Below are 24,055 nucleotides of genomic sequence, written 5' to 3' on the forward strand. Positions count from 1 at the left end.
TAGTAATGACTAAACATTCATTTTTTGCACTTAACTAAATTATACATCAAATATGTTTTTGCTATACTAAAGGTTTAATTTCTCATATAATGAAATAAGTTAGTATTTGTTGTGTGCGTTAGGTTTACGGGAAATTGGGATATATGACCGGCCCATTCAATGATCCATTTTGGATTTATGATTCCCTTTTAGAAAAAAAAAAACTAGTTTATGACCACATCCCCTTATTTTTTTTACCCCTTTCATAATTTTTAAACGTTAAATTATTGTGGTATCCTCATGTTTCAAAATCAACGATCTTTCCCCCTCATAAAAAATAATTTTTTTTTTCAATCCTTATTCACTCCCGAAATCTGTCGCAATAATCAATTACAAATTTAAAAAATCCAACTTTTAAACTTGAAAATCAATTCCTTTCACAAATCTGTCAAATAATTAATTAAAAATTTAATATGATAAAAAAAGTTGAAATTGCAAAATTGAATATTAGATATTAATTGTTTAATATGGAAAATTAAATTTAGATAATTACATAAGATTTGTCCGGATTTAATTAAAAAGATTTCATTAAATGTCCGAGATTTAATTGACAACAAACAACGATATTTTGATAATTTTAGAAAGACAAAAAGTGGAAAAGATCCCCCATTAGAATCAAATGGGTCACAAATAAAATTTTTTTTTAAAAAAAAGAGGGTTAAAAATCCAAAATGCTTTATAGGAGGATAATATATCCCAATTTCCTTTAGGTTTAGGGGTCTAGGCCTATTTGATATACAATTTGAATTCCAATTGTTTTGAAATAGATTAAGTGAATATTTATTTTTTAAAACTGTTTTCCAATTTGTAAGTAATGGAAACAACCTTTCAGTGCTTTTAGATTTTTTTTTTTTTTTTTTAAGTTAGCAATTGAGGTTCTACAATTTCCACAACGTGCGAGGCACGAATAAAAGTCCATAGCCAAAGCAAATTTCAATATAATGCATGAATCAAGAGATATAGAGAGACTTTAGGAAATAACTGCCACTTGATCCGCCTCTACCTTAGGAAACATAATATGTAATATTATCTACTAATTAGTCGTTTAAATTTCACTTAAAAGATAGAGATTATGTTTTTAAAAGAGAGTTAGATTTGCGACATAACTCAGTGGTCAACTACGGTCTTCAAATCTCATGATAGCCACTTACTTTAGAATTAGTAATTCTTATATGTTTCCCGACACCAAATGTTGTAGGGTCAGGCGGTTGCTCGGTGAGATTAGTCGAAATGCACGTAAGCTGACCCGATTCTCACGGATATTAAAATAATAATAATAATAATAACTCAGTAGTCTGAACATATACTCCTCTCTACTTGAAGTTGAATATTCAAATCCTCCCACTATGATTGTGTCATAAATATAATTATTATTTTAATATCTATATTTTAAGTTTTGATTCGTTTTGGTATCTGTACTCCTAAAATTTACATTTTAATTCATATATTTTCAACTTTTGTTTGCTTGAGTAAATGTACTTTCAATATTATATTTTGATCATGTACTTTTTTAAAAGCCATCATTTTCATCATTGTTTGCAAATATATAATATAAATTATATAAACAATGAAAATCTTTTAATACAAAGTTATAATTCTATTTCAAAAAATTTATTTACGGCAGGCAGTGTTTGTACTGAAATTTGGATAGAAAAATTATATAAATAAAAAATAACCAAAATAATTATACTTAAAAAATACAATACACTTCAAATATATAATAACCAACTAAAATGAGCTAAAATTGAAATAAGAAAACAAAACTCATTTTTTTCGATTAGAAAGCGGCAAACCAAACGCGTCTTTAACTTAATCGTGCCACCTCATCCCATGTCCAATAGCGAAAACGTTTAATTTAAAATTTAAAAATTTTAAAATCCAATTTTTTTTTTTTTGGTGTATTAATTTATTAATAATTTCCTCCAAATTCTCCTTTTTTGTCTTTATCGGTAAAGTCTGGGTCCCACTAACGGTACATTTTGACAAATGCAAATTCCCATCCCCTCTTCACCAATAATCCTTCATCCCTTCATCCCAAACCCAACGGTACTCTCTCTCTCTCCTCTCTCTACTATTCTCAATCTTATCTTATAGTTCTAGTCCCACAATTTTTATTTTTCTAAAAAAATTGGATTCTTTTTTCATAAAATGGACTTATCCTTCAACGAATAAAATATACTTTTCACTTTCCACTAGTAGGTAAAATATAAATAAATGGTTTAAATTTTAAATTTTCTTTATTTTAGTCTTTTTATAATAATTTTTTTTTTTAGTTTTTTATTTATAAATGGTTCATTTTAGTCTTTAAAATTTCAAATTTATTTTAGTCTGAACTTTACCAGAAAATTCGAGTGACTTAACATGGTTTCTAAAATTAGTTCATAAATTAAAATGGATATTCTGAAAATTTTGAGATAAAAATGAAAAATTTTTAAAATTTTACGAAAAATATGAGATTTAAACTTAAATGAATTATTTGAAAATTTAATCAAACTTCCAATTTCCAGAAAGAAGAAAATGCTACTGGCTACCAAAGCCATGAGTGTTATAGCAAAACAATAATATAATTTTAAAACTTTATTCCCAATGACTTTCTCAAAATAATAATAATAATAATAATAATAAATCATTCCCATGGGTCTTGTATTTTTAGACTGGTCAACGTTATTTTAATTTCAACAAATAAAATAGTAAAACAAACATTAATGACTTAACGTGAAAAATGAAAATGAATTCCCAGTGAATTTCCTTTATTATCATTCTAGTTCAATAGAGAAAATGATATTTTTTTTTAAATACAATATGTGAGAGTGATAGATTAAACTCACGACGTTTTAGTTTGAGATATATACCAATTACCGTTGAAGTATACTCACTATGACAATAAAGAAAATTAAATTGACAAGGAGTAGGAAACATGTTTCCATTTAGATTAAATTCTAATAAGAGTCTTAAAAATATCATCAAATAATACAAAATTTCAAAAACTTGTAAATATAATATTTTTATGTCGCATTGAATCAATTATTAGTATTATTGACAGAGAAATAACAAATATCTTGATCTAAATTATTGGTTGTCTTTGTTTTTGGAAATAATTGAAGAATAACATCACAAGGGCACCAATTAGACAACCTAAATAATAAATAATAAATATATCATCGTGTTTAATTTCAATACATTTTCTATATCTTACAAATATTAATTAAATTATTTCTAAGCAGAAAAAAGAAAACAAAATAGTATAATATTTATACAGAAGTGGAAGTAAAATAAAATAACCTCGCTTGCTAGTGGCTATTAACTAAAGTACCTCAAATCTTTTAATAAAAAAGAAGAATTTATATTTTTTACCGCTTGAAAATGTCACCGATTTACCCGGCAAGCGGCGGTTATTAATCCCACAGAGCGCCGTAAAAGCAACCCGGGAATAAATTTTCCTCCGCCGTCGTCTGGTTGGAATAAAAATCCCCGCCGAATTCCGCCGCCAGCTCCAACGGCATTGCGACGCACTCCCACCACTCCCATGACTCAGTGACCAGTGCAAACTCGCTCTGTGACTCAGTGGCAAAATCGTCTTCTATATTGGGTAACTCGACGATTTCACTCAGCTCCTCCTCCTCCGACGGCGACGGCGATGAGGTGGATTTGAAATTGACCATGGCGGCAGCTTTGGCGGCGGCGGCTTGAATGTCGTGAGGCGTGAGCGAGGCCGGGCGGGGCAAGAACTGGGCGAGTTCGGGGTAATTGAGGATGGCCGAGTCGCCTTTGATGCTAAGCGCGGCCGCATCGTGCGCACGCGCCGCCATTTCGGGTGTCGGGAACGTGCCGAGCCAAATGCGGGACTTCTTCCGCGGCTGCCGGATTTCCGACACCCATTTTCCCCAGCTTCTCTTGCGAACGCCTCTGAAGAGCGGATGTCTGTTGCAATCCCTGGCTCTCTTCGCAGCCGGCCGGTCCGGTTGAACCGCCCCGGCGCCGGAAACCGCCGGAATGGTTTGGGGGTCTGAATTCTTTGGCTTTGCCATTTCTGAAGTGGTTTGTAATTTCAATAGTTTGAAGCTCTTGCAAATATAGCAATGGCGGATATGAGAGAGAGAGAGGATTTTGAAGAGAGTGTGTTTGGGCGGCTGTTGCAAAGTGACGCTCAAACAACGGAAAATTTTGAAAAAATACTTCAATTCCAGCACCACTTGCTGACTCGGCGGCACAAATTTTTACTATAAAAATACTTTGCTCCGTAACTTTTATATTTCTATTTTTTTTTATTTAATAAGCGAAAAATAGAATTATGTTTGCTGACTGTTTCGTTTTTTCCCTATTATTTTGAAAAAATAGAAATGAATTTGATAAGATTTCTTGTTATATAATATAATACGTATTCCGCTGCTTTGAAAGTAATTTAATCTAATATAAAAAAGTTCTTTTAGTATAACATGTAGAGGTGGGGAATCGAACTCATAACTTTTTTATTGGAGGTTGAACTATGCTCGTTTTGACGTGTAGAGAGATATTTGGAACCCACTTTAAATATCTTTTACAAATCTACTAAATAAGTTTGATATATAAAAACCTTTAGGCAATTGTGAATCTTAAAAAGTGTGAGACAAAAAGTAAAGCATTTTGGTCCAAAGAGTTTGTCCTTCCTGACCGAAAATTTTAACCATTAAAGAGAGTTTTAACCACTAACATTTTAATAAGTTATAAAACAACTTTAACCACTCAAAACACAAATACAACACCAAATCAACAAAAGTTATTAATGAACCTTCGACCTCAAGAGACGGAGAAAATGTGGTAGAGAGGTTTGAACCTCCGACCTCAAAAGAATGATCAAATATGTGTTAATTTTTTTTTCGAAATAGAATGTATTAATTCTTGTTAAGTATATTTATATTGGCTTAATCATCAATGTGTTGACTGAGTATTATTGAATAAAATTTTAATATTTATACTTCTTTTTGTGTGGACGTAAACAATGAAGACCAACTAAGACAAAGTATTCATGCTTTCCTAATGATTCTCGTCTAGTGTGCAATTAATTTGTCTAGTATTTTATTTCACGTGTTCTATCTCAAGTACTCTTAAATAATGTTGACATGATTTATTTTTAGTACACATGGTGGCATGTGGTTATCGATTTAAGGAGTAGTTATAAAATCTATGGCTTAATATATATTCTAATGCAATATTTGACTTTTTTCTTCTAATTTAATCTTTTTATATTTTAACTAACTACAGTTAAACTATGTTTCTTTGGTCAATGTTAAAGTTGGTAAATGACAAATTTATATAAGATAATAATTAGTAGGTTTACATAAATTATACGAGAATTTAAGTTACTTTAAAAAAGTCGAAATTTCTACCCATTTCTTATAAATTTGGAGAAATTTCTCTTATAAACTACTTAAACTATTCATCTATTTTTTTTTTAATTCTCACTAAACATCATATAATATAAGTTATTTTCGCAATTTTTACATTATCCTACAAAAGTGATACAATTTGTTTATGCAAGGAATTGCACATGCGGATTTCACGAACTTAGCTCGAACCCAGTCCCCGGCTCGACCTGAACCCACGAGTGAACCTGCACAAGAGGACAAACTCTCCGACGCTCAAGTCAGTGTAGGTCGGGCTCAATATTAAGTTCGAGATGAGATTCGATACTTGAGCATGAAATAAGGCCCTCCATTTATAGGTGATGGATCTGATAGTACTCACGATCGGCGGTTACCTTTGTCTTTTTTATGTCGAACCTGTCGGGTTTTTTAGCGGATCGAACCCGTCCAGGTCGAACCGGGGCTTTTTATACTTAGCCTTGTCAATGGGCGAACCCAACCTCCTCGACAGGTTCAAGGTGGACCTGAGATATTTTATTCCTTGAACACCAACGAGCATCCTCCACGTGTCCAAGATATTTTTACCCCCAAACACAATTTGTAAAGCATCAGAACCTAAAATAATTAAAAAAAATAAATAAATAAGAGAATAAATTGCAAACATATTTAGACAAAAAAAGTTCATACAAAAATTTCCCATGACTAAGAATTTTATTTTTTTTTCGAATTTCGAAAAATAATTAAAGTAGATAAATAAAGATCTCGGGAATTGAGAATTACCTATATTACCTAACTTTATCTAAGATATATGATCATTTTCATAGGGAATTAAAAAATAATGGAAGAAGGTAGGACCCAAACCCACCATTTTTAGGGTCTCTGTCCTTTAGTTTTAGTCCCGCTCCTATTGGCTGTTGGATTTTTCTTATTATTAATTCTTAACCTCGGCCCTCGAGAACTTTTCTTTACCCAAAAAAAAAAAGAAAGAAAGAAAAAAAAAGAGTACCATGATACAACAATAATTGCTTATAAGATCCTATAAGGAAGTTTTTAAATACTATTTTTTTAGTTAGGTGTGATTTTGATTTTAGTTTATTTTAATTCTTGTATTTAAAAAAGTGACCACTTTAATCTTTTTATTCTTATTTTTATATCATTTATTGCGATTACAATTTTTAAGTCATTAAATTTTCTAGAAGGTAGTCATAAGTTTTCACTCCATACAAAATTTTACAAATATGGACCAAATTAGTACAAAATGGATGTAATTGTAAACTTAAATCAATAGACAAAAATAGTATTTAAATTTGTAGTCAATTTATTTATGCTATAGTCCACGTTTTTCTATATAAAAAAAAAACACTCCTAATGTATTTAGTTTCATGTTTATTTATGATATGTGAGTTGTTGAACATTATACCTAATTAAGTGGTTTTTTAATAAATGTGGGAGTGAGAATTCGAATTCACGATCTTTTAATTCGACTTAATCAGTTAAGCTAAGTTCAAGTTACCAAAGTAATTTTAATCTATACCATTTTGATATTTTATTAATCGTGAATTTAAGTTTTAGTGTTACTTTAAAATTTTGAGGCCTAGAATAAGGTAAAAAATAATATATATATGGTTCCTGAACGCCCTCTCATTTTATAAATAAATCTTTAATTACAATCCGGCAGTGTCCTTTTTTTATTTTTTTTAATTTAATTTTATTTGTTAAATGATGATGAAATTCCGTTTTTATTTGCTTTTTAAGGAGAGAACATTTATTTATTACTCCATTTTTTTAAGACAATAACATTCATTAGGTTGACCAGAAAATGTAGAATCTTTTAAGTGTAATATTCAATATTCATTTTCCTTTATAAAAAAAGTGTAGTATTCATTTTTATATCAATATTATTTAGATTAAAAAATGACAGCTTACATTATTTTTGAAATATATAATAATTGACAAAGATCTAAAACAAGGAATGCAATGACCTTAGCCAAAAAATATGGTGATGCTACTTAAAGACAGCAAAGATTAGAGAATCTTGGCCAAAGCGAGCATAACTTGGTATTTACCTCCAAGTTATGCTCGCTTAACTTGGGGGTTAAATTAGAAGTTACAGGCTTAAAATTTATGGCAGGTCTTTATTTAGTCGAGGAAATTTAAGAAGTTCTAATTACATTCGGGATTTTTTTTTGTTTTAACTTTATTTATCATGGTCAATAATACTATTATTTAAATGTTGACGTGACATGCTAATTTAAATAACCAATGATCTAGATATGGTGGAAAAAAAAAAGTAAATTGGTCGGATAGATTTGGGTTGGATGGGAAAAATTCAACCACGTGGTCTGACATGATAAATTGAAAACCAATATTTTTTTGACATATTCACCTTTATTTTATCTAATTAATCATACTTATTTGAACTATACATTCAAATCCTCACATTCTTGATAATATGATTGACACAGTCAATATTCATATTCATATCAACAGTAAAACAATGATACAGAAGACAGTGATTTATTAGAGGAAGAATCACATACTCATATATTAAATAGATACAGCTACCAAGATTTAAAGGTCGGATTTATAATTTAACTTTTTTTTAAAAAAAATATTAACATGATTCAACACAAACTTTCTCCCGTTTTTCCTTCTCAAGTCTCTTTATGGTAACAAATTTGAAATCTTTTAATAATGATCCGCATAAAATATGGTTGCAGATGAATAATGTTATTTAAAGTGTAGTAAATCTAGTAAAAAACTACCATCTAATTATTGCCCACCTCAAAAGTCAAACAAAAAAACATGAGAAGTTGCATGTTCTTTCTTATTGTCAAAAGAACTTTTGACTCTTTGAATACAATTTTGAAATGGGTATATCCTAATTCCTACTCTACCAATAACACCATGACTGCTGAACAAGCATTTGAAAATTGATGAGACTTTTTTCTGTTTATTTAATGCTTCTAATGGGTTTGAATTTATGGTTGAATGGATTAGAAGTTAGATCAAAAGGAAACTCAAACTGAGTTTGTTACTAAGTTTGTTCACCTAATACTATATATTCATATCATCCCTTAAACTAATTTTTTATTACATATCCATAGTTTTTCCTCTTATAATAATAATAATAATAATACCAAGAAAGGGGGTTTAATTTTTTCTTTTAACAATTTAAATAATACATGTGGCCGAGATTAATATCAAAGTCTATTTTTGTTTAGAAAAAAAATACGTCTTCGAAGAACCAATTCAAATAAGACAATTATTAACTAGGTTTGATCTCCTACTTCGTAATTGTTGAACTAAATGGTTCTATAATTATTAAACTAAAAAAGAATTTAAAAATTAGAATATGCATGTTATGTAATTAATATCAGTATATTATTTGTGGTTAGCGACCAAAAATAAAAAGTGTAAGATGTGCTGCACGTCCTATGAAGGTGATGTGCCGTCGGAATAATTCTCAGCCAACACACAGAACCTTACTGTTAAGATTAAAACACTTTAGAAATTGGGTTAAATAATAATATTATAACTTTCAATTTTGTAAGAATTGTTATGACTCTGCCCTCTAAATTTTAATGTCAGTTATTTTTTAACTTTATAAAATCATTGCAATTATTTTCTTTATTCGTAATCCCAAATCATTTAATAAAAAATATATCTCTTAATAAATTGAACCAGGTTGAGATTTAATTGTTATTACGTGCGGACTAGTTATAATTACATAGTTAATTCATTTGATAAATTGCCTATTAATGTAACCTTCCATCTTACATTTCAACTTCAATTTCTTTTCTTTTAAGAACAATTTCGAATTTAATATCACAATCGTATTTCAACATTAGCTTTTAATTTAATTTACTATATAAAAATTTAAATTAATCTAGATTAAATATGATGCATTAGTAATATTATCACAACGAATTAAAGTCTGAATTAATATCTCACATTTGTAGTGTTGTGTTCCGAGTAAAATTACTAAATTTTATATATCTAAACTTTCAAAGAGTGTATAGAAACTTGTAATAAGATTGTGTGTCAATCTAATTCTTACATCTTTTAATTCTGTCAATTTAATGTTTGTACCATCAAATATTTGAATGGGATTGTTGGCGGATGTGACTTTCAACATGCACGTGGCACTTTATCATTGGAAGTTCAAAGTTATACTGGCTTATGATGACAAGCCTCAAGTTTCATCAACTCGGTTTCGTCCCACAGTCTGAACCGATCTATAGAGGCCAAACCAACCAGGATTACTTGAAATCTCGTTTCCATTTGATGGTTGAACCAATTAACTTTACTTCGTCTAAGTCTCGATCTTCGACAGATTTCACGATATCACGCCGCGATTCACGCCAATTTTAAAGACCTGTTGAGGCCTTGTCGAGAACATGATCGAGGATCTTGCCTATAAATAATAGAATCCATTCACCTCATTCCAAGGTACGCACATACTAAATTCTCTCTCGTTTAGTTTGACTATCTACTGACTTTAGCATCGGAATGTGTTCTGTTTTGCAAGTTACTTGTACCATCTATTTCGAGCTCATCTATCGAGTCATTCTTAATTCGAATTGTTCGCAGTGTTGGTCAATTTTCTGATCGAACACGGCCAAAATCAATCGCTTAAGATATAATTTAATTTTTTTTAAAGAGAAAAACAAAATTAGGGTACAGCAATCTTTAGGTGATGGAGTTGATGTTCCGAAAGATCTATGAATTTGGGGAGAGTGGTTAATACATCACACCACCAACCTCATTTCCCGACAGACCTGCCCACATTTTCTGTGTGTAATCTCAACAATAACTCAATAAGTTGATTACCAAATTTTATTTCATTTTTTTAAATATGTTTTTTAGATTATCAATTTTTTTTAATACCTAGCAACATTTCTTACATTATTTTTTATAACATTTCAGACCCTACAACTTTTAAATAAAGTTAGATCTAAATGAATTTATATTATTGAATCCTTTAGTTGTTTATTTTTAAAAATGTCAATGTTAATAGATATTTAAAAAAAAAATTTACCATACAGTAAATTAATTAATAGATATTAATAGAATTAATTAACGAATTTTAATGTTTGTTTTATTAAACTAAAAAACATACTTTTTTTAGGACCTATATTAATAAATGAAACTCTAATGTCTTTAATCACTCATATTAATGAACATTTCACAATAAATGTTAATATTTTCTTCTTCAAATATTATAGGAATGAAAATATTGAAATAGTGTTAATAAAGAGGAGGGTGGATGCATAGTTGGTTCATATAACAATAATTTAGTTGGTTCATAACAATACTTTCTAGTCGCAATACATCGAATCATTTCCATAAAGTATAAACTTCTTCTACTCATGAGTCATACCCTATTTTCCACTTAATCAGGACATATTTATTTTTCTCGAAAATTTCGTGTTTAAAATTTGAGAGAAATTTTAGAATGCACGTTTTTTTTTCATAAATATTAAAATTTGTTTTCAAACTTCCACGCTATCAAATAAATATGCAAAAATGAGTCTTCTTCAGTTTTTTTGGATTATCGAGTATTTATTTGAGTTTTTTTTCCTTCTTGTTTTGGAATATTAAATATTTATTTGAGTTTTTTTTGGAATATTGAGTATTTATTTGAATTGCTGCATATAAAGCGCACAAAAGTGCCCACTTCTTACCACGACCGAAAAGGTTGCTCCATCTTAATTGAAGTTTTTTTTTTTTTTTTCCTTTTTTCTTTTTGATTCGAAACGATGAACGTGTCCGACAGTGTCGACTCGTATCACGTCGGAGTCGACGAGTCGTATCGCCCTCTTCCTTCTCTCTACTTGGCCTTCTCCTTCGTCTGGCTCCTCTCCGCCTGCTCCTGGACCGTTAACACCTACAAGAATCGTCACTTGCAGGTTCAAATTTTTTTTTGCTCAACTTTCATAGACTGGAATCGCGTGCTTGAACCAACGTTTAGAGTTTCAAAATTCGTTTAGTTTAAGAGTTGATTTGTTGGATTTTGATGCACTTTTTTGTTGCTGTTTTCCATTGTGAATTCTTCAAGTAAACGCCGTGAATGTTCAATTTCTGCATCAACTGAGTCTAATTTTGACCATTTCGATTCGCTCCTCGCTGTGATTTTCTTGGCAAACTAGACAAAGTTTTGCCTGTTCTTCATGTGACGGTCTCGATGCAGTCATTACTTGCCGATAAAATTATATTTGTTTTTGGGCGTAGATTTTTTTATTTTATCACTTGTTACGGTTTTGACTCTACTTGATTTCCGAGTAAGTCGTTCGTCTTGTTTCGTAAGCAATTCATTGCTCCGCAATCCAACAATAATTAATTCGTTTTCCCCCTTTTTGTTACGGAATCAGAAATTTTCGCCTTAAAAAAGTGATGATCGAGTTCTTTTGACTTAACTACATGTGTATTCCTTCTTTGACAATTATATCTTTAGCGTTTACTTCTCGTTTTTCAATCATCATATTTGTAGCTTGAGGTGTGGATTTTGAATCAATTATGACATTTTTCTCCTCTCTTTTTCCGGTTGCTGTTTCTCGAGGGCAGACCAATAACTTGCAGTGGTCACTTGCCTCCGTTCCTCTTCTTAAAGCCTTGCAACTAACTTTATCTTTCCTTTTCTGGTACGTTTAAATGTATTTTTCAATACCCTTCTTTCCTTTCATTTTCTTTGCGAATTGGAGCAATGAAACTATTCGAATTCAACGTGCAATCTTCACTTAATCGGACAATTTGGAATGAGATTAGTCTTTCTTATGTTCTCTAGGCCTATCTGAACTTCTAATTACTACACAATTGCAGGTATTCATGCTTTTATATTCAGACATGCTCCTTATGGATGTCATTTGGGGTATATGTAACTGGGGTGCTCTTTCAAACAGCTTCTGTTGTGTCTTTTTTACTTATTTCTCATGGCTATTGCATCATGTCTGAGCACCTATCAGTTGCTGAGCAGCGAACAACTGCTTCTATTGGCTGTATCTTTTATTTGACACTTATCGGTTACCGAGCTTCCATACCTTACTTCACTGTGAGTTTACTGAGCTGTAGCCTTTCCAACTCTCAGCAGTTAATATTATCCTTAAAAAATGATTGCTGCTGTACAAGTTTACTTCCCTTGATTCTTAATCTCAGCTTCCTACATATGATCCAGGTCATACTTCTGATTAATTACTGCATTTCCTTCTATGTGATCTTCCGACATATATATCAAAATATACTATTATTGCAAGAACAACTCAGTTTTATTATGGAGGAAGATGTTCAAGCAATGCATGATGCTATTCAAACGAAATACGAGATGTTCAAGTATGCATTTACCTTTTAGACTCTTATTTTATTTAGATAGTAAAATTTGATCCTCTGATTCGCGGCTTCTGTATTTATCGTGCAGAAAGTTCCAGGGAGTAATGCAAATCGTTGCCATGGCAGAAATTGCGGTATTAATTTGATACAGCATCCCATCATTGAATTCATTTCACATATTATACATGGATAAAATCCTCAATCTTCTGTTTGGTTTCCAGATATTCTTAAACATGGACGATTCGTTGGAAACTTACTGGCTCCGTCTGTTAGTACGAGAATGGGCCCAATTCTGCATCTTCAGCTACATTGGGTATGTATATGATCACACTCTTATGAGATGTATGTTACACAATAGTTTTTGGGGAGGATTTCACTCATGAAGGTTATTGTCTTTTCCTCTCTATCTTGCAGCTGGATCTTTAGGTCACAAGACATGGCCCCCCGTTTCTCTGTTATGCCAACTGTTAAGTCTGAAGATAGTAGGATTGTCCCTCCTATTTACAGCGTTGTAAGTTATTTTTCCTCACTGGGCAAGTACAATAAGTTAGAACCAATGTTTTGTCGTTGGGCTCGACACTTACAAAACCAACATAAAGGCAATGAATACAGAGACCCTTTTTCTCACCTAATTTTCTGTTGACATGTAAAATGTAATATAGCAAGGTTATTAGAGGGAGCATGCGAAATAAGGCTGGCGAAAAATCGATGATGACTGTTACTTGAGCCTCTAAATTCATCACAAGGATTCTCTGGATTTACTAATGCTGCAAAAATTGCAGGAGGTGGATGCAGCAACTTTCAGAGAGTTTAGCAGTCATAATTGGCACATCGGTGTGGTAAGTTCTCTGAGCTAGTTAAGTCATGTAATGTCATATTACTTCTGTGATCGGTTTCGACAATTTGTTTACGTGATGCAGCCGACCTCGCTGTCCAGTGGCGACAGTTTAAAGGATTCAATTATAGTGATAATTCAACACCCTCATGCATATAATAATGGCAGCAATCAAACCAAGCCAAAACCGGCAGATTTTGCTTACTCGCCTGCAGATGAGGCTGGTTACTCATGACACAGGATTTTGATGTAGTTTCTTTCTTTTTTTCTCCTTCAAGAGGTTACTCCAGCTCTCATTTTTCAGAGAATGCTGATAGAAATTATGATGAATGTCAAAAAGTCCCTTTTGTTTGGCCTGAGTATCCCACTTGTTATTGACAAACAGATATACATTTTACTGAATCAAATTGTACATTCTTCTTCTCTTCTGTGCTCTATACTTCTTCCATGGTTGTTTACAACTTCCCAATGTAAACTGATTATGACTGAATGATGATCCTCTGATCTCTCTCTCATAATTCTGATCCTATTAATACTTTGAATTTAGTACGAATTTGCATCAGAAGGTAAATATGAACTCTTCATTCTTAGAATGGAGGCATTTCTTTTTGCGTTCATTTGTATGTTGGTGACTGACATCTTTTTTCTTTTTTGGGTCCAGGAAGTGGAAACCATTATTACATAATTAGAAACCATTAAAAATTTGTAACCAAACTTTTAAATTTGTGATAATTTAGTTTCTGAACTTTCTGATGTACTAGTGTTTATAGTTTAAACTTTGTAACGATTTAGTTCTTATCGTAAAAAATGTTGTTAAGATTTTTACGTACGCATAAAATGATGAGGAACCAAATGTGTTTATAAACCACAAAGCCTAAATTGTTATATATCGACACATAATTTTGATGAGATTTTTCATAGTAGGGATCAAATTATTATAAATTTTAAAAAATAAAACCTAAATTATTACATATTAAAGTTGATGAGCTAAATAATTATCAATTTTAAAAGTAGGACTATATTGTTACAAAATGAAAGTATAAGGACAACATATTTCTTAACCTTAATTTTATCTTCTAGCTTCTCTTATTGATTAAAAAAATTATCTTTATAAAATATTTATATCTAAAAGAGGAAGATAATTGCCCATTAGGCCAAGAAAATTATATAAAAACTTCTAAAAATAAAATTTATGGCTCTACCATCGTAAATGACTTTCCACATACATGATTATGTTAAAAGTATCTAAAATTATTTTTAAAATTATAGATATTAGTTGGTGGAATACTATAGACAATTACTGTCATGAGTATAGTTCAACGATCATTGATATTTAGAATTTGAACCACAGCTGTTGAGTTGTGGATTCAAAGCCCATACCTCCAATTGTATTGAAAAAAGAAACAACTACTACAATTTTTAATTTATCTTTTTTTAACAATATAGTATAAAATTAGAAAAATGGCGTATTGGGCTGTTGGGCTGGATTTCCTCAATTGGGCTTTTCCAAATCCCGGCGTCTGGCCCAGTTCTAAACCTCTAATGCCAAATTTGCCCATCGCCTTTAAAGTAGCATTTCGTGCCGCTGCAGAGCTTCCTCTCTGATTTTTCCGGCCGGCTCCATTCCAATAGTAGTCACCGGTGCCGTTCATTGGTCAAGCTAGTCTGCGACCTCGTGGTCCGTATGAGACGAATGAAATTCTCTATTTTGAGCTACCAGGAGTTTCCACAATGAGTGCAGGTACTCTATATATGCATCATTATTCGTTTGATTGTTTACAATCCCGAGGGAAAGTGAGAGATGATGATTTCTTCTTTTGCGGTGAATTTATGTTAATTTCGGGGAGACGTAGAATTCGAAAATTCTTATTCGAGTCAGTGGTTGAGTGAGTTAAGATTCTGCCGGTAAGTTTTTCAGGATCGGTTTGTTTATGAGCTGATATTTCAGCCATTTTCAGTCGTCAAGCTGATCCGGAAATGAAAATTTTTGAAGTGAGCTGCATATGCTTCCAGAATCTTACTTCTAAATAAGGAGTCTCTATCAATTCATTAAAACGTGTACGGGTTCGAGCAATTTGTGTGTAGGAGTAATTCTACAATGTGCAATTACGTCTTGTAATTTCTGCGTGTTCTCCCTGTATCAAATGGGTTGATCATGGAGTTTGAATCTAGTTTGTTTTACTTGTCTCCTAGTTGAGCATATTCTTCTATGTCGGAAGATTTGAGTGAATTACTTGATGACTGTAGGTAATGAATTGAAAGGGAAAAATGCATGCTCGTCTTTTCCAATCTATTTTTCTTACCAATAATCCCACAGAAACTTGTCAGTTGCTTGAACATATTTACCAGATTATTGGGAATCCGCATAAATGATCGGTAGCTACCATTCTGTTAATTTATTTCATTTTTAATGGGGTTTTGAATAATTGGCATCTAGTTCTGTGAGATTTAGTATAGCATTGTATCTCAGGCAATGATTGCTATCATTTGCATCTAACATCTTATTGTAAGTTTTGTGATCCGTGAAAGGACTATTTAAAATTGAATCTTTCATGCACATTACGTTACATTCATGGTTCTCCCCTCCTTTAATTCTAATGATGTTTATCTTTGTTAGTGATATGCATATTACTTGGAACTAGTGAACCTGGAAAAACTAGTTTGTTCATCTTCAGCATATTCTTTCTTCTTCGAGTTTTAGTGGATATAAATGGAGGTTGGTAAACTCAGATGATTTGAATTGTGAGGCAATCAATTAGAATGTGGTTTGGATTGTAAATTTGGTGAATTGTGTTTTCCTATATATTAATCCTGAGTACCATTTATTATCCCATGGATACGTAGAAGTGAGATTGAAAATCTTGGAAAGAGAAGAACTAACATTTTAAATAAATGTTCTATTACCTGGCGTGATATAAACATGGTGAAACACCCTACCACCAGAGCATGTGATGGCTACCCTGTTTACTAAGAGAAGTTATAGTTAAAATCCTTTAAAGCCTCCTTCCTAGTCACTGTTGGTGCTGGAAAAGAAGATGACCATTTTAGATAACATTTACCATACTTCATTAAAGGAAAATAAAACATTTTTATTCAAAATTTTCTTTTTCATTTACTTTTTAATTTCAGGTAAACTGATTTGGATAGAGCTATTGTGATCTTCCTGCAGGTGGTTCGTTTGGAGGCAATAGAGGATTGAGACCAGTACCCCCAGAAAAAGGAGTCTTCCCTTTGGATCACATGCACCTCTGCGACCTGGTATTTCTTTTTTATTTTTTTGTAGCACTCTTGTTGTTTCATAGAATTAGCATGTATGGTTTTTGGATTTTTCCCAAGGTATCCTTGTGTTCATTGCTTGGTTTTTTATGCTTGGGCTTTATTGCAGGAGAAGAAAGAATACCTCAATTGTCTTAAGTCCTCTGGTCATCAATCTGAAAAATGCAGGCACTTATCTAAAAAATACCTTGAATGTCGTATGGAAAAGTAAGACTCTCGACATATTATATTATGTTTTGTATTACAAGAGTGGCTTTGCTTTTCATTTCTCGATTAGTGAACTTTTGTTTGTGAGAACCTGGGTTATTAAATAATATTAGCCGAATATATGCTTAATGGGTGGTATAGTAAATATATAATAATAAAACTAGTAGAACAGAGTGGTATCATTAGGGGAAAAAAACAAAAAAAAAACAGAGGTGCACGGTTAAGTCTTTTAAAAGCTTGTACCATGCCAAAGTAATGTGATGTTTAAAGTCTCTAATTTAGGAACTAGAGTGGCCAACATGAACACACAATTGAAGATCTTCAGTTTCCTCTTGTTAAAAGAGTTTAAGTAGCTACAAGTTCACTAAGTTCTTGCAGTTTCTGGAGCCTCGGCTCACTCAGTTCCTGATTGAAAATGCCAACATCCCTTCTCTATCTCAGCTACTGGCCAACTAACTCATATGCCCTGAAAACTAGGAATGAACCTTTCCCTCCTATTCTAAATAACTAATTCTGATGCCCTCTGGCTCCCTCAATTTATAATTCAGTTCTTACATTCCCCTAGCCAGGGTTTTACCTCTCCTAGGGTACGTAAAACGGATTGGAGGGCTAACATATGGGTTTAGTGGCAGTTGAAGCAATATTATAGAGCCTATGTATCCTATTCCTTTGGAGATGCAATTTTTATGATTGTTTTGGTAGGAACTTAGTAACATTCGGTCCTATTCCTTTCGGATACAATTTCTTTGATGTTTTTCATAGGAACTTGGGGTACATTTGGTCGAGTACAAAGGAGAAGGTAATTAGAATTAGTGTATATGTCATTTCTTTTCCGCTTATATTACGGCAAATAAGGGGAATAAATCTATGTGAGACATTGGTATGAATCCTGCTTCCAAAATTATTCTGAATTACAATAATCGATTCCCAGTTTCCCTCATGTTTGTATACGTCCTTTTATTTTGTTTCATTATTCTCAATGAAAGTTCGGTTTTCTCTAAAAAAAAACATAATAAATTGATTCCCAGTTTATAATCATAATCACGTTGTACCAATGCCAGTTATAACTCCTATCATGCAGAATGGTGGAAGTTTTTATCTGCTACTTTGTCCAGTTTCTGATTCGTTTTAACTTTGTTATTTCTTATTTTATATACCTCAGTTGTAAGAATATGGGTGTTAATGACATTTCGTTGGAACCTTGCAGGAATTTAATGGCAAAGCAGGACATTACAGAACTAGGATTTGGGAATTCCAATTTGTCTGGTGATAAATTGGAACAAGTCTAGATTGTTCAGCCATAGATAACCATGACCATTAACCAGCCCTTTCGAAGCCTTGAAGGATTTCTTAATGTATTGATCTTAATCAAATTACTAAATTTTTTGCAGATACAATTCCATCTTTCATGAACAGTGTTTCAGCTGGCCGTCATATTGGAACGTTGATCATCTTATCTCATGTTAGTTTGAAAGCATTATTTGTATGCCTACAAATTTTTTAACAGTTATTTTGTGTACATCATATGTATATCATCTACTTTACAAGATTTTAACGTTAACTAGCTCAGTCGTATGATATGCCAGTGGTTGTATTTGGCTAACAGTCACTTAAATTACAAGTAAATATTGATCATCAAAAGAATGAATTAGGCCTCTGCTACATTAGAAACAAAACATTTCCTCTCGACTGTCTAAGACTCAACAGTAACAACATCATCTGACTCGTCTGCTATCATCTCATTTCTGAAAAGGAGTTTCAAGTATGGAAGAACCTTAGGAAGTACTAACAAATCTGCCACATTAACACTCATCAAGTCAAATGCAATGCAAGTCTTGTGCATGTGCCTCTCCTCGACCACAGGAATTTTCGGGTATCTTTGGCTGAAGTGCGTAAGGATGATTCGATACGCTCCAGCCGAGTTCCCTATGTCTATAGCTTCTGTGGTTGTGCTGTGGTTTTTTGCTATCGCCTCATCCACCAAGCTATCCTCAAAAGTTGCCTGTAACAACCACAAAAACTTGTTATAAAGTGTCATTCTATCCTCATCACATATCATAAAATTTCGATACAGGGGTTCTAGAACTTGCCTCATGTATAAGAAGCGTTGCACCACGAGATGCTTCCATCAGTTCAGGACAGGGCCGAGTGTCGCCTGAGTAAACAATCTTCCATCCAGGTATCACTTTTCCATCTAAATTAACCCTTTCTGCAGCCTTTAAGACTACCCCATAAGCCTGTGGACAATGCACAACTGGGAAGCTTATTAAAGCTTCCAAACCAGCTTCACTCAAAACTTCATTCAAGCATTTTAGAAGTGGCATGGCTGCACTTAAATCAACTGGACTACTAGGACCCTTCCAATAGCTCTGCATACGAGACCCTTTCACGAATAAACTAGAGGCGATTTTCTGTCCTATTCCTCCATCCGTCTGCGAGTTGTTTCCATCCGTGGAACCGACTGGACTTTGCAAAGGAAAGTTATCCTTATTTGCAGTAACATCCTGAAAAGCGTTCAATGAAGCTTGTGTTGTGTGCTTACAATCAAGGAACTGCATATCTAAATCTTCTAATCTTTGGTATGCATCCAAATATCTCTTAAGCTGCCTCGGCCCGATTACTAGTACAGGTTCATGTGGAACTTCCCGTAACAGGTCACGCCGTAAAGCTAGTATTCTGGCTAGACCTGTGTGATGATCTGCATGGATGTGAGAAATCCAAATACATCTTAGGCTCCTCACAGCTGCATCAGCACCCTCGACTCCATATCTATTACTCGATTAGCAACAATTTTGTCAGAAGTAGAAATTAATTTGCACAAAATAAGCTGAACAAAATGCAACAATGATTACCTTCTTTTAAGCTGACCCAAGGTTCCTTCGCCACAATCTAAGAGCATACTTCCTTTTGAGAAAAGATTAATGTAAATAGAACTGACATTTCTGTACTTGGATGGCTGGGACGACCCCGTACCGAGAAGAACAATTTCCAAGTCATCTCTCCTGATATTTTCCAGACAACTTGGAACATTATTCTCATCGAACCATGGCTCTTCAACAATGGCATTAGTATCTTCAACAGGAGTTTTCTCATCATTTCCACCAGAACCATGCCAAAGCTGACCAACGTGCTGAACAGCATCCAAAATTTCCGGTATCTCAGAGTGCAGCTCATTGATAATTTCTGACAAAGATACCTGACTTGGAATGCTAGTTCGATCCAGTCCAAGATGTGCATAAGGACGCAAAGTAAACTGTTTCACAGTCAACATTATTGTTAGTGAACTCATATCATCAAAATAGGAAGTCTTGTTGTGAATCATTCAAATATTCAACACACATAGATTCAATTTGCTTTAGATTCAAAAGTTCAAATTATTTCATAGAGTAAAAAATGGCCATATAACAACAGCAGTTTCCTTAATGTACCGTGCTAACCTACGGTCAAGAATATGTAATCACGCACTTAGCTAATCAATGACTGTCTCATACCTTTAGAAGATTTTCAGCTAATGTGCTTTTGCAATGATTTGAAACTTGGAGCTCAGTTGAAGCATAAGAATCTGATCCTGGGAAAGTGAGCTGCTGATGGGACCAAAAGCCAGGGGCTGGAAATAATTGAGGACACAAGTGATTAAGCCTTGCAGCAATTCTGGCACTGGATTTAAGAATTGGAATTGCAACATTCTTCCTGCAGAAAAATAAAGTTAGAATGACAATCAACATATGAAATCAAGAGCTGCAGACACGTGGAACGAAGAAAGAGACTCACCTCTCATGGCCCGCCATGATATGTTGGGCTGACCCAAATCTCTTCATCCATTTCTGGTAATTAGGATCTCCAAGGATGGAAGCAGGACTTAGATGAATAACACATGTCACCACCATACTGGTTTCGGTCTCGTCGCTTGTGAAGTCTTCATAATAAGCTCTCAGAGATTGTAAAGACATTAATTCTGACAAATGAGATTCTGTCGGGCAATCAACAAGTAACACAACTGGACCAGGAACTGAGGGGCCAAGGACATCACTTGGATGAACCTAAGCCAATTGAAAAACCAATAGATTAGGAAATAGCAAATAATAGCTTGTAGTAGTAGTAAAGGGGCATAGCTATTAGCTGGGCTACCATGATATTTTGGCGATCTGACATCACTGAATTTCCAAGTTGTAACTCACGATATTTTGGCCCGGGTTTGAGACCAAAAGCAGCTGCTTTGGATGGATCAAACTTCCCCTTTATCTCAGGAAGTTCGCATACATATACTACAGACATGTCACCTGGCTTTACTGTAGATAAAGTTTTGGTTGTTGGACTTATAGCTTCAGAACCATGGTTTGTTCTCTCTTCAAGACTCCTTATCGATTGGCCCATGTTATTTTCGGCGAAAGGCTGGAACCCTCTATTTAAACTTGGTCGTACTAAAATGGCTGATATCTTGACTACCTCATCATCAACAAGGACAATGGGATCATAAAACTTACTAAACTCATTGACAGCATCCACGTCAGAACCAAGTGCCGGTCCAAAGCTCCGTGTGTGAACCATGGCAGCATTTGGTATGAAAGACTTCATAGCATCAACTAAGTACTTCAAATCAGAAGGACCCCAAACATTGACCTTCAAAATAATAGAAACTACAGTATTAGAACAAGCAATACTGCTCGTTCAGTTAGAATTCATTCAACGAAAAAATAAATTGTAAAACGTATGAAGTAAATGTTATACTCACAGATATCCCTACTTCTCCAATGCCAGCCAAAGTCAGCAGCAACCCTGCAAGAAGTAAATGACAAGCTTAGGCTGTCTAATCCATATATGCAAGAAAATATCTCAAACTCAAACTTAGTAATGTTGTCTTATTAGTAAATAATCCAACTAAATCGCGAGTGCTATATTCAAAGCAAATAAGTGACATTAAAATAGAGGCCGGCATCACCCCAAGGGGTAGTCCAATTGGCAAAGGTTTGGGGTCACTCGGTCATACTGACTTAGATGTCTCAAATTTGAATATTGTGGAGAGCTTAATGCCTAAGACCCTGGATGTCTTCTAGGTCTGGGCCTTGGGGAAGGAGCGGTGCCTCCGGTGACTCCCAGTTTTCAAAAAAACAAAACGAAAAAAAACAACAAACAAAGTACGGCATCCCAATCAAAGCTAATCACCCAAGATGCATACCAGGAAGTCCACCAGCAGTCTCTGAACAGACGCGGGAAAGAAATATGTGATCTATCTAGAGGAAGAAACAATAAAATACTAAGGTTCAGAACACAAGAACAACCAGTTTGGAATCCAGGAAACAGATGGACTTTTCAAAGTATAATACCTTTGATAACTTAATCTTATGTTCCGTGCAGAATCTCTGCAATCCCTGTAATGTGGATGACATATAATGTCTTAACAATTCAATAGGAGAAGTGAGAAGTAAGAACAGTTTTCTGTTACCTCTCCAGCATTAAAAATAAATCTCTGCTTGTCAAAGAAAAGCAAGACCGAAGGCGACGTATCTTGAGTGTCCATTCCAGTGCCCAATATCTGCAGTAATCAACAAGAAGTTGTTGAAACGAAACCCAATTCAATAATCAAAGCCAGGAACTCAAAACAAAACCTAAAACAGAGCGAACCCAATTTGACCTGCAAATATGAAATCGTATTGGCAGGATTCAGCCTCCTGACTTTGAGCTGGAGGTTCTTCTTGGGCAAATCAGTTTTATCTTTGCCCTCAGCCCTTCGCTTGTTAAACCCAGCAGCCACGGCCTCGATCTCCTCCATAGCCACCGGTTTCTGGGTCTCTCTTAAAGTAGAATTGTTTCTCCGCTTGAAACTGAGAGGAGGGGGGGCGCTGCCGCTGCTACGGCGGCGTTTTGGCGGGGAGGAGGCGAGAACGGTGAAAAGAGAAGGCGACTTGGGAAAGGAGAGAGGAGGGTGCGGGAAAAATGGGAATTTTGAAGGGAGGAAGAGGAGGCGGAGACTTGAGACGCGCGGCAATGTCAATGGCAATGGCATCGTGTTCTTCAGCGCCACTCGAACGCCTTATTTACCATTCTGTGTGAAGGGGTTTAAGCAGGTTTCTAGCCGAAGGAACGGATGTACGGATACGCCCACCCATTATCCATGGTAAGGCCCACTAGTTCTTAAGCCCACTAATCACTTTTTTTTTAATGTTTAATTTTGACTAATTATTTACCTCCATTTGCAACTTTATATTTATATTTTTTTTAGTTGGAGAGTACGTGGGTGGGGTGGGGATTTGAACTTTCGTATATTAATCAATTGAGTTATACTCAGGTTGACTAATATCCACTAATTAACAGAATCTGTTTGTGTGTTAATTTGTTTAAGTCTAAAGATCAAGATATTATGTCATAAATTAGAGTCTCATTATTCTGAAATCTAGTTCTCTCTCTACTATTAGTCAGATCGTGGAGGAGAGTATGTATTGAAGATATTCGACGACTCTCATCTTTCGACGATGTGTCCTTTGTACATGTTTCACGAGATGCAACAAGTAGCAAACAATGATTTTTGCACTATTGTAGTCTAAGATGTTGTTACTTATTTTGAATGAAACTTTTCTTTATCTAAAAGGAAAAAAGATATTATGTCATAAAGGTTGTAGTATGGAAGGAGGAATTTGTTTGAATAAAAACAAATTTTAAGATAAAATGTAAAACTCCATAAAAAGAAAAAAAAATTTTATATATATATATAAATTTAAAATTTTGATAAAACACTTAGAATGTACAAATGGAAATCTTAACTTGTAGTTTTACAGTTTGTATGTAAATTAAATAACAGGTAAGCTGGAATAGCTCAGTTGGCTAGAGCGTGTGGCTGTTAACCACAAGGTCGGAGGTTCAAGCCCTCCTTCTAGCGTTTTTGTCAATTTATTTAAATTGTATTTGTTTATATAATAAATGTCTACCACAAGTTTTCACAGCTGGAATAGCTCAGTTGGTTAGAGCGTGTGGCTGTTAACCACAAGGTCGGAGGTTCAAACCCTCCTTCTAGCGCTTTAGTTTTCTTTTTATG

At 33.7% G+C, this 24,055-nt stretch overlaps 4 protein-coding genes and 2 non-coding genes across 7 annotated transcripts; 4 read left to right on the forward strand and 2 right to left on the reverse strand.

The window, feature by feature from the left end:
- Positions 1-3,165: 3,165 nt before the first annotated feature.
- On the reverse strand, positions 3,166-4,238 carry LOC111015808 (Integrase-type DNA-binding superfamily protein). Its single transcript, XM_022290970.2, has one exon. The coding sequence runs from the start codon at positions 4,065-4,067 to the stop codon at positions 3,435-3,437; it is 633 nt and encodes a 210-aa protein (XP_022146662.1). The 5' UTR covers positions 4,068-4,238; the 3' UTR covers positions 3,166-3,434.
- A 6,829-nt stretch (positions 4,239-11,067) lies between these two features.
- On the forward strand, positions 11,068-13,979 carry LOC111014537 (uncharacterized). Of its 2 annotated transcripts, XM_022289321.2 has the most exons (9): positions 11,069-11,293; positions 11,949-12,025; positions 12,204-12,432; positions 12,556-12,710; positions 12,796-12,841; positions 12,929-13,020; positions 13,122-13,218; positions 13,490-13,546; positions 13,628-13,979. In XM_022289321.2, the coding sequence occupies exons 1-9, from the start codon at positions 11,144-11,146 to the stop codon at positions 13,775-13,777; spliced, it is 1,053 nt and encodes a 350-aa protein (XP_022145013.2). In that variant the 5' UTR covers positions 11,069-11,143; the 3' UTR covers positions 13,778-13,979. The 2 variants fall into 2 exon arrangements, with proteins under 2 accessions (XP_022145020.1, XP_022145013.2); XM_022289328.2 differs by lacking the exon at positions 13,628-13,979 and having other exon boundaries at positions 11,068-11,293; positions 13,370-13,510.
- A 1,145-nt stretch (positions 13,980-15,124) lies between these two features.
- LOC111016712 (uncharacterized) lies at positions 15,125-18,544 on the forward strand. Its single transcript, XM_022292196.2, has 4 exons — positions 15,125-15,283; positions 16,712-16,800; positions 16,928-17,025; positions 18,233-18,544. The coding sequence occupies exons 1-4, from the start codon at positions 15,274-15,276 to the stop codon at positions 18,312-18,314; spliced, it is 279 nt and encodes a 92-aa protein (XP_022147888.1). The 5' UTR covers positions 15,125-15,273; the 3' UTR covers positions 18,315-18,544.
- Positions 18,545-18,653: 109 nt separating this feature from the next.
- LOC111016700 (tRNase Z TRZ3, mitochondrial) lies at positions 18,654-23,070 on the reverse strand. Its single transcript, XM_022292175.2, has 11 exons — positions 22,658-23,070; positions 22,469-22,558; positions 22,350-22,394; positions 22,202-22,256; positions 21,758-21,801; positions 21,154-21,645; positions 20,797-21,065; positions 20,517-20,715; positions 19,878-20,278; positions 19,116-19,794; positions 18,654-19,027 (listed from the first exon to the last, which is right to left on the reverse strand). Exons 1-11 carry the CDS (start codon positions 23,027-23,029, stop codon positions 18,719-18,721), a joined length of 2,955 nt encoding a protein of 984 aa, XP_022147867.1. The 5' UTR covers positions 23,030-23,070; the 3' UTR covers positions 18,654-18,718.
- A 755-nt stretch (positions 23,071-23,825) lies between these two features.
- On the forward strand, positions 23,826-23,899 carry TRNAN-GUU (transfer RNA asparagine (anticodon GUU)). Its single transcript has one exon. It is a non-coding gene; the product is annotated as a tRNA-Asn (tRNA).
- A 63-nt stretch (positions 23,900-23,962) lies between these two features.
- On the forward strand, positions 23,963-24,036 carry TRNAN-GUU (transfer RNA asparagine (anticodon GUU)). Its single transcript has one exon. It is a non-coding gene; the product is annotated as a tRNA-Asn (tRNA).
- Positions 24,037-24,055: the final 19 nt, after the last annotated feature.

Source organism: Momordica charantia (genome assembly GCF_013281855.1).
Source record: "Momordica charantia cultivar OHB3-1 chromosome 9 unlocalized genomic scaffold, Mcharantia_2.0 BLBB01000009.1, whole genome shotgun sequence".
In the NCBI taxonomy this organism is placed as follows: domain Eukaryota; kingdom Viridiplantae; phylum Streptophyta; class Magnoliopsida; order Cucurbitales; family Cucurbitaceae; genus Momordica; species Momordica charantia.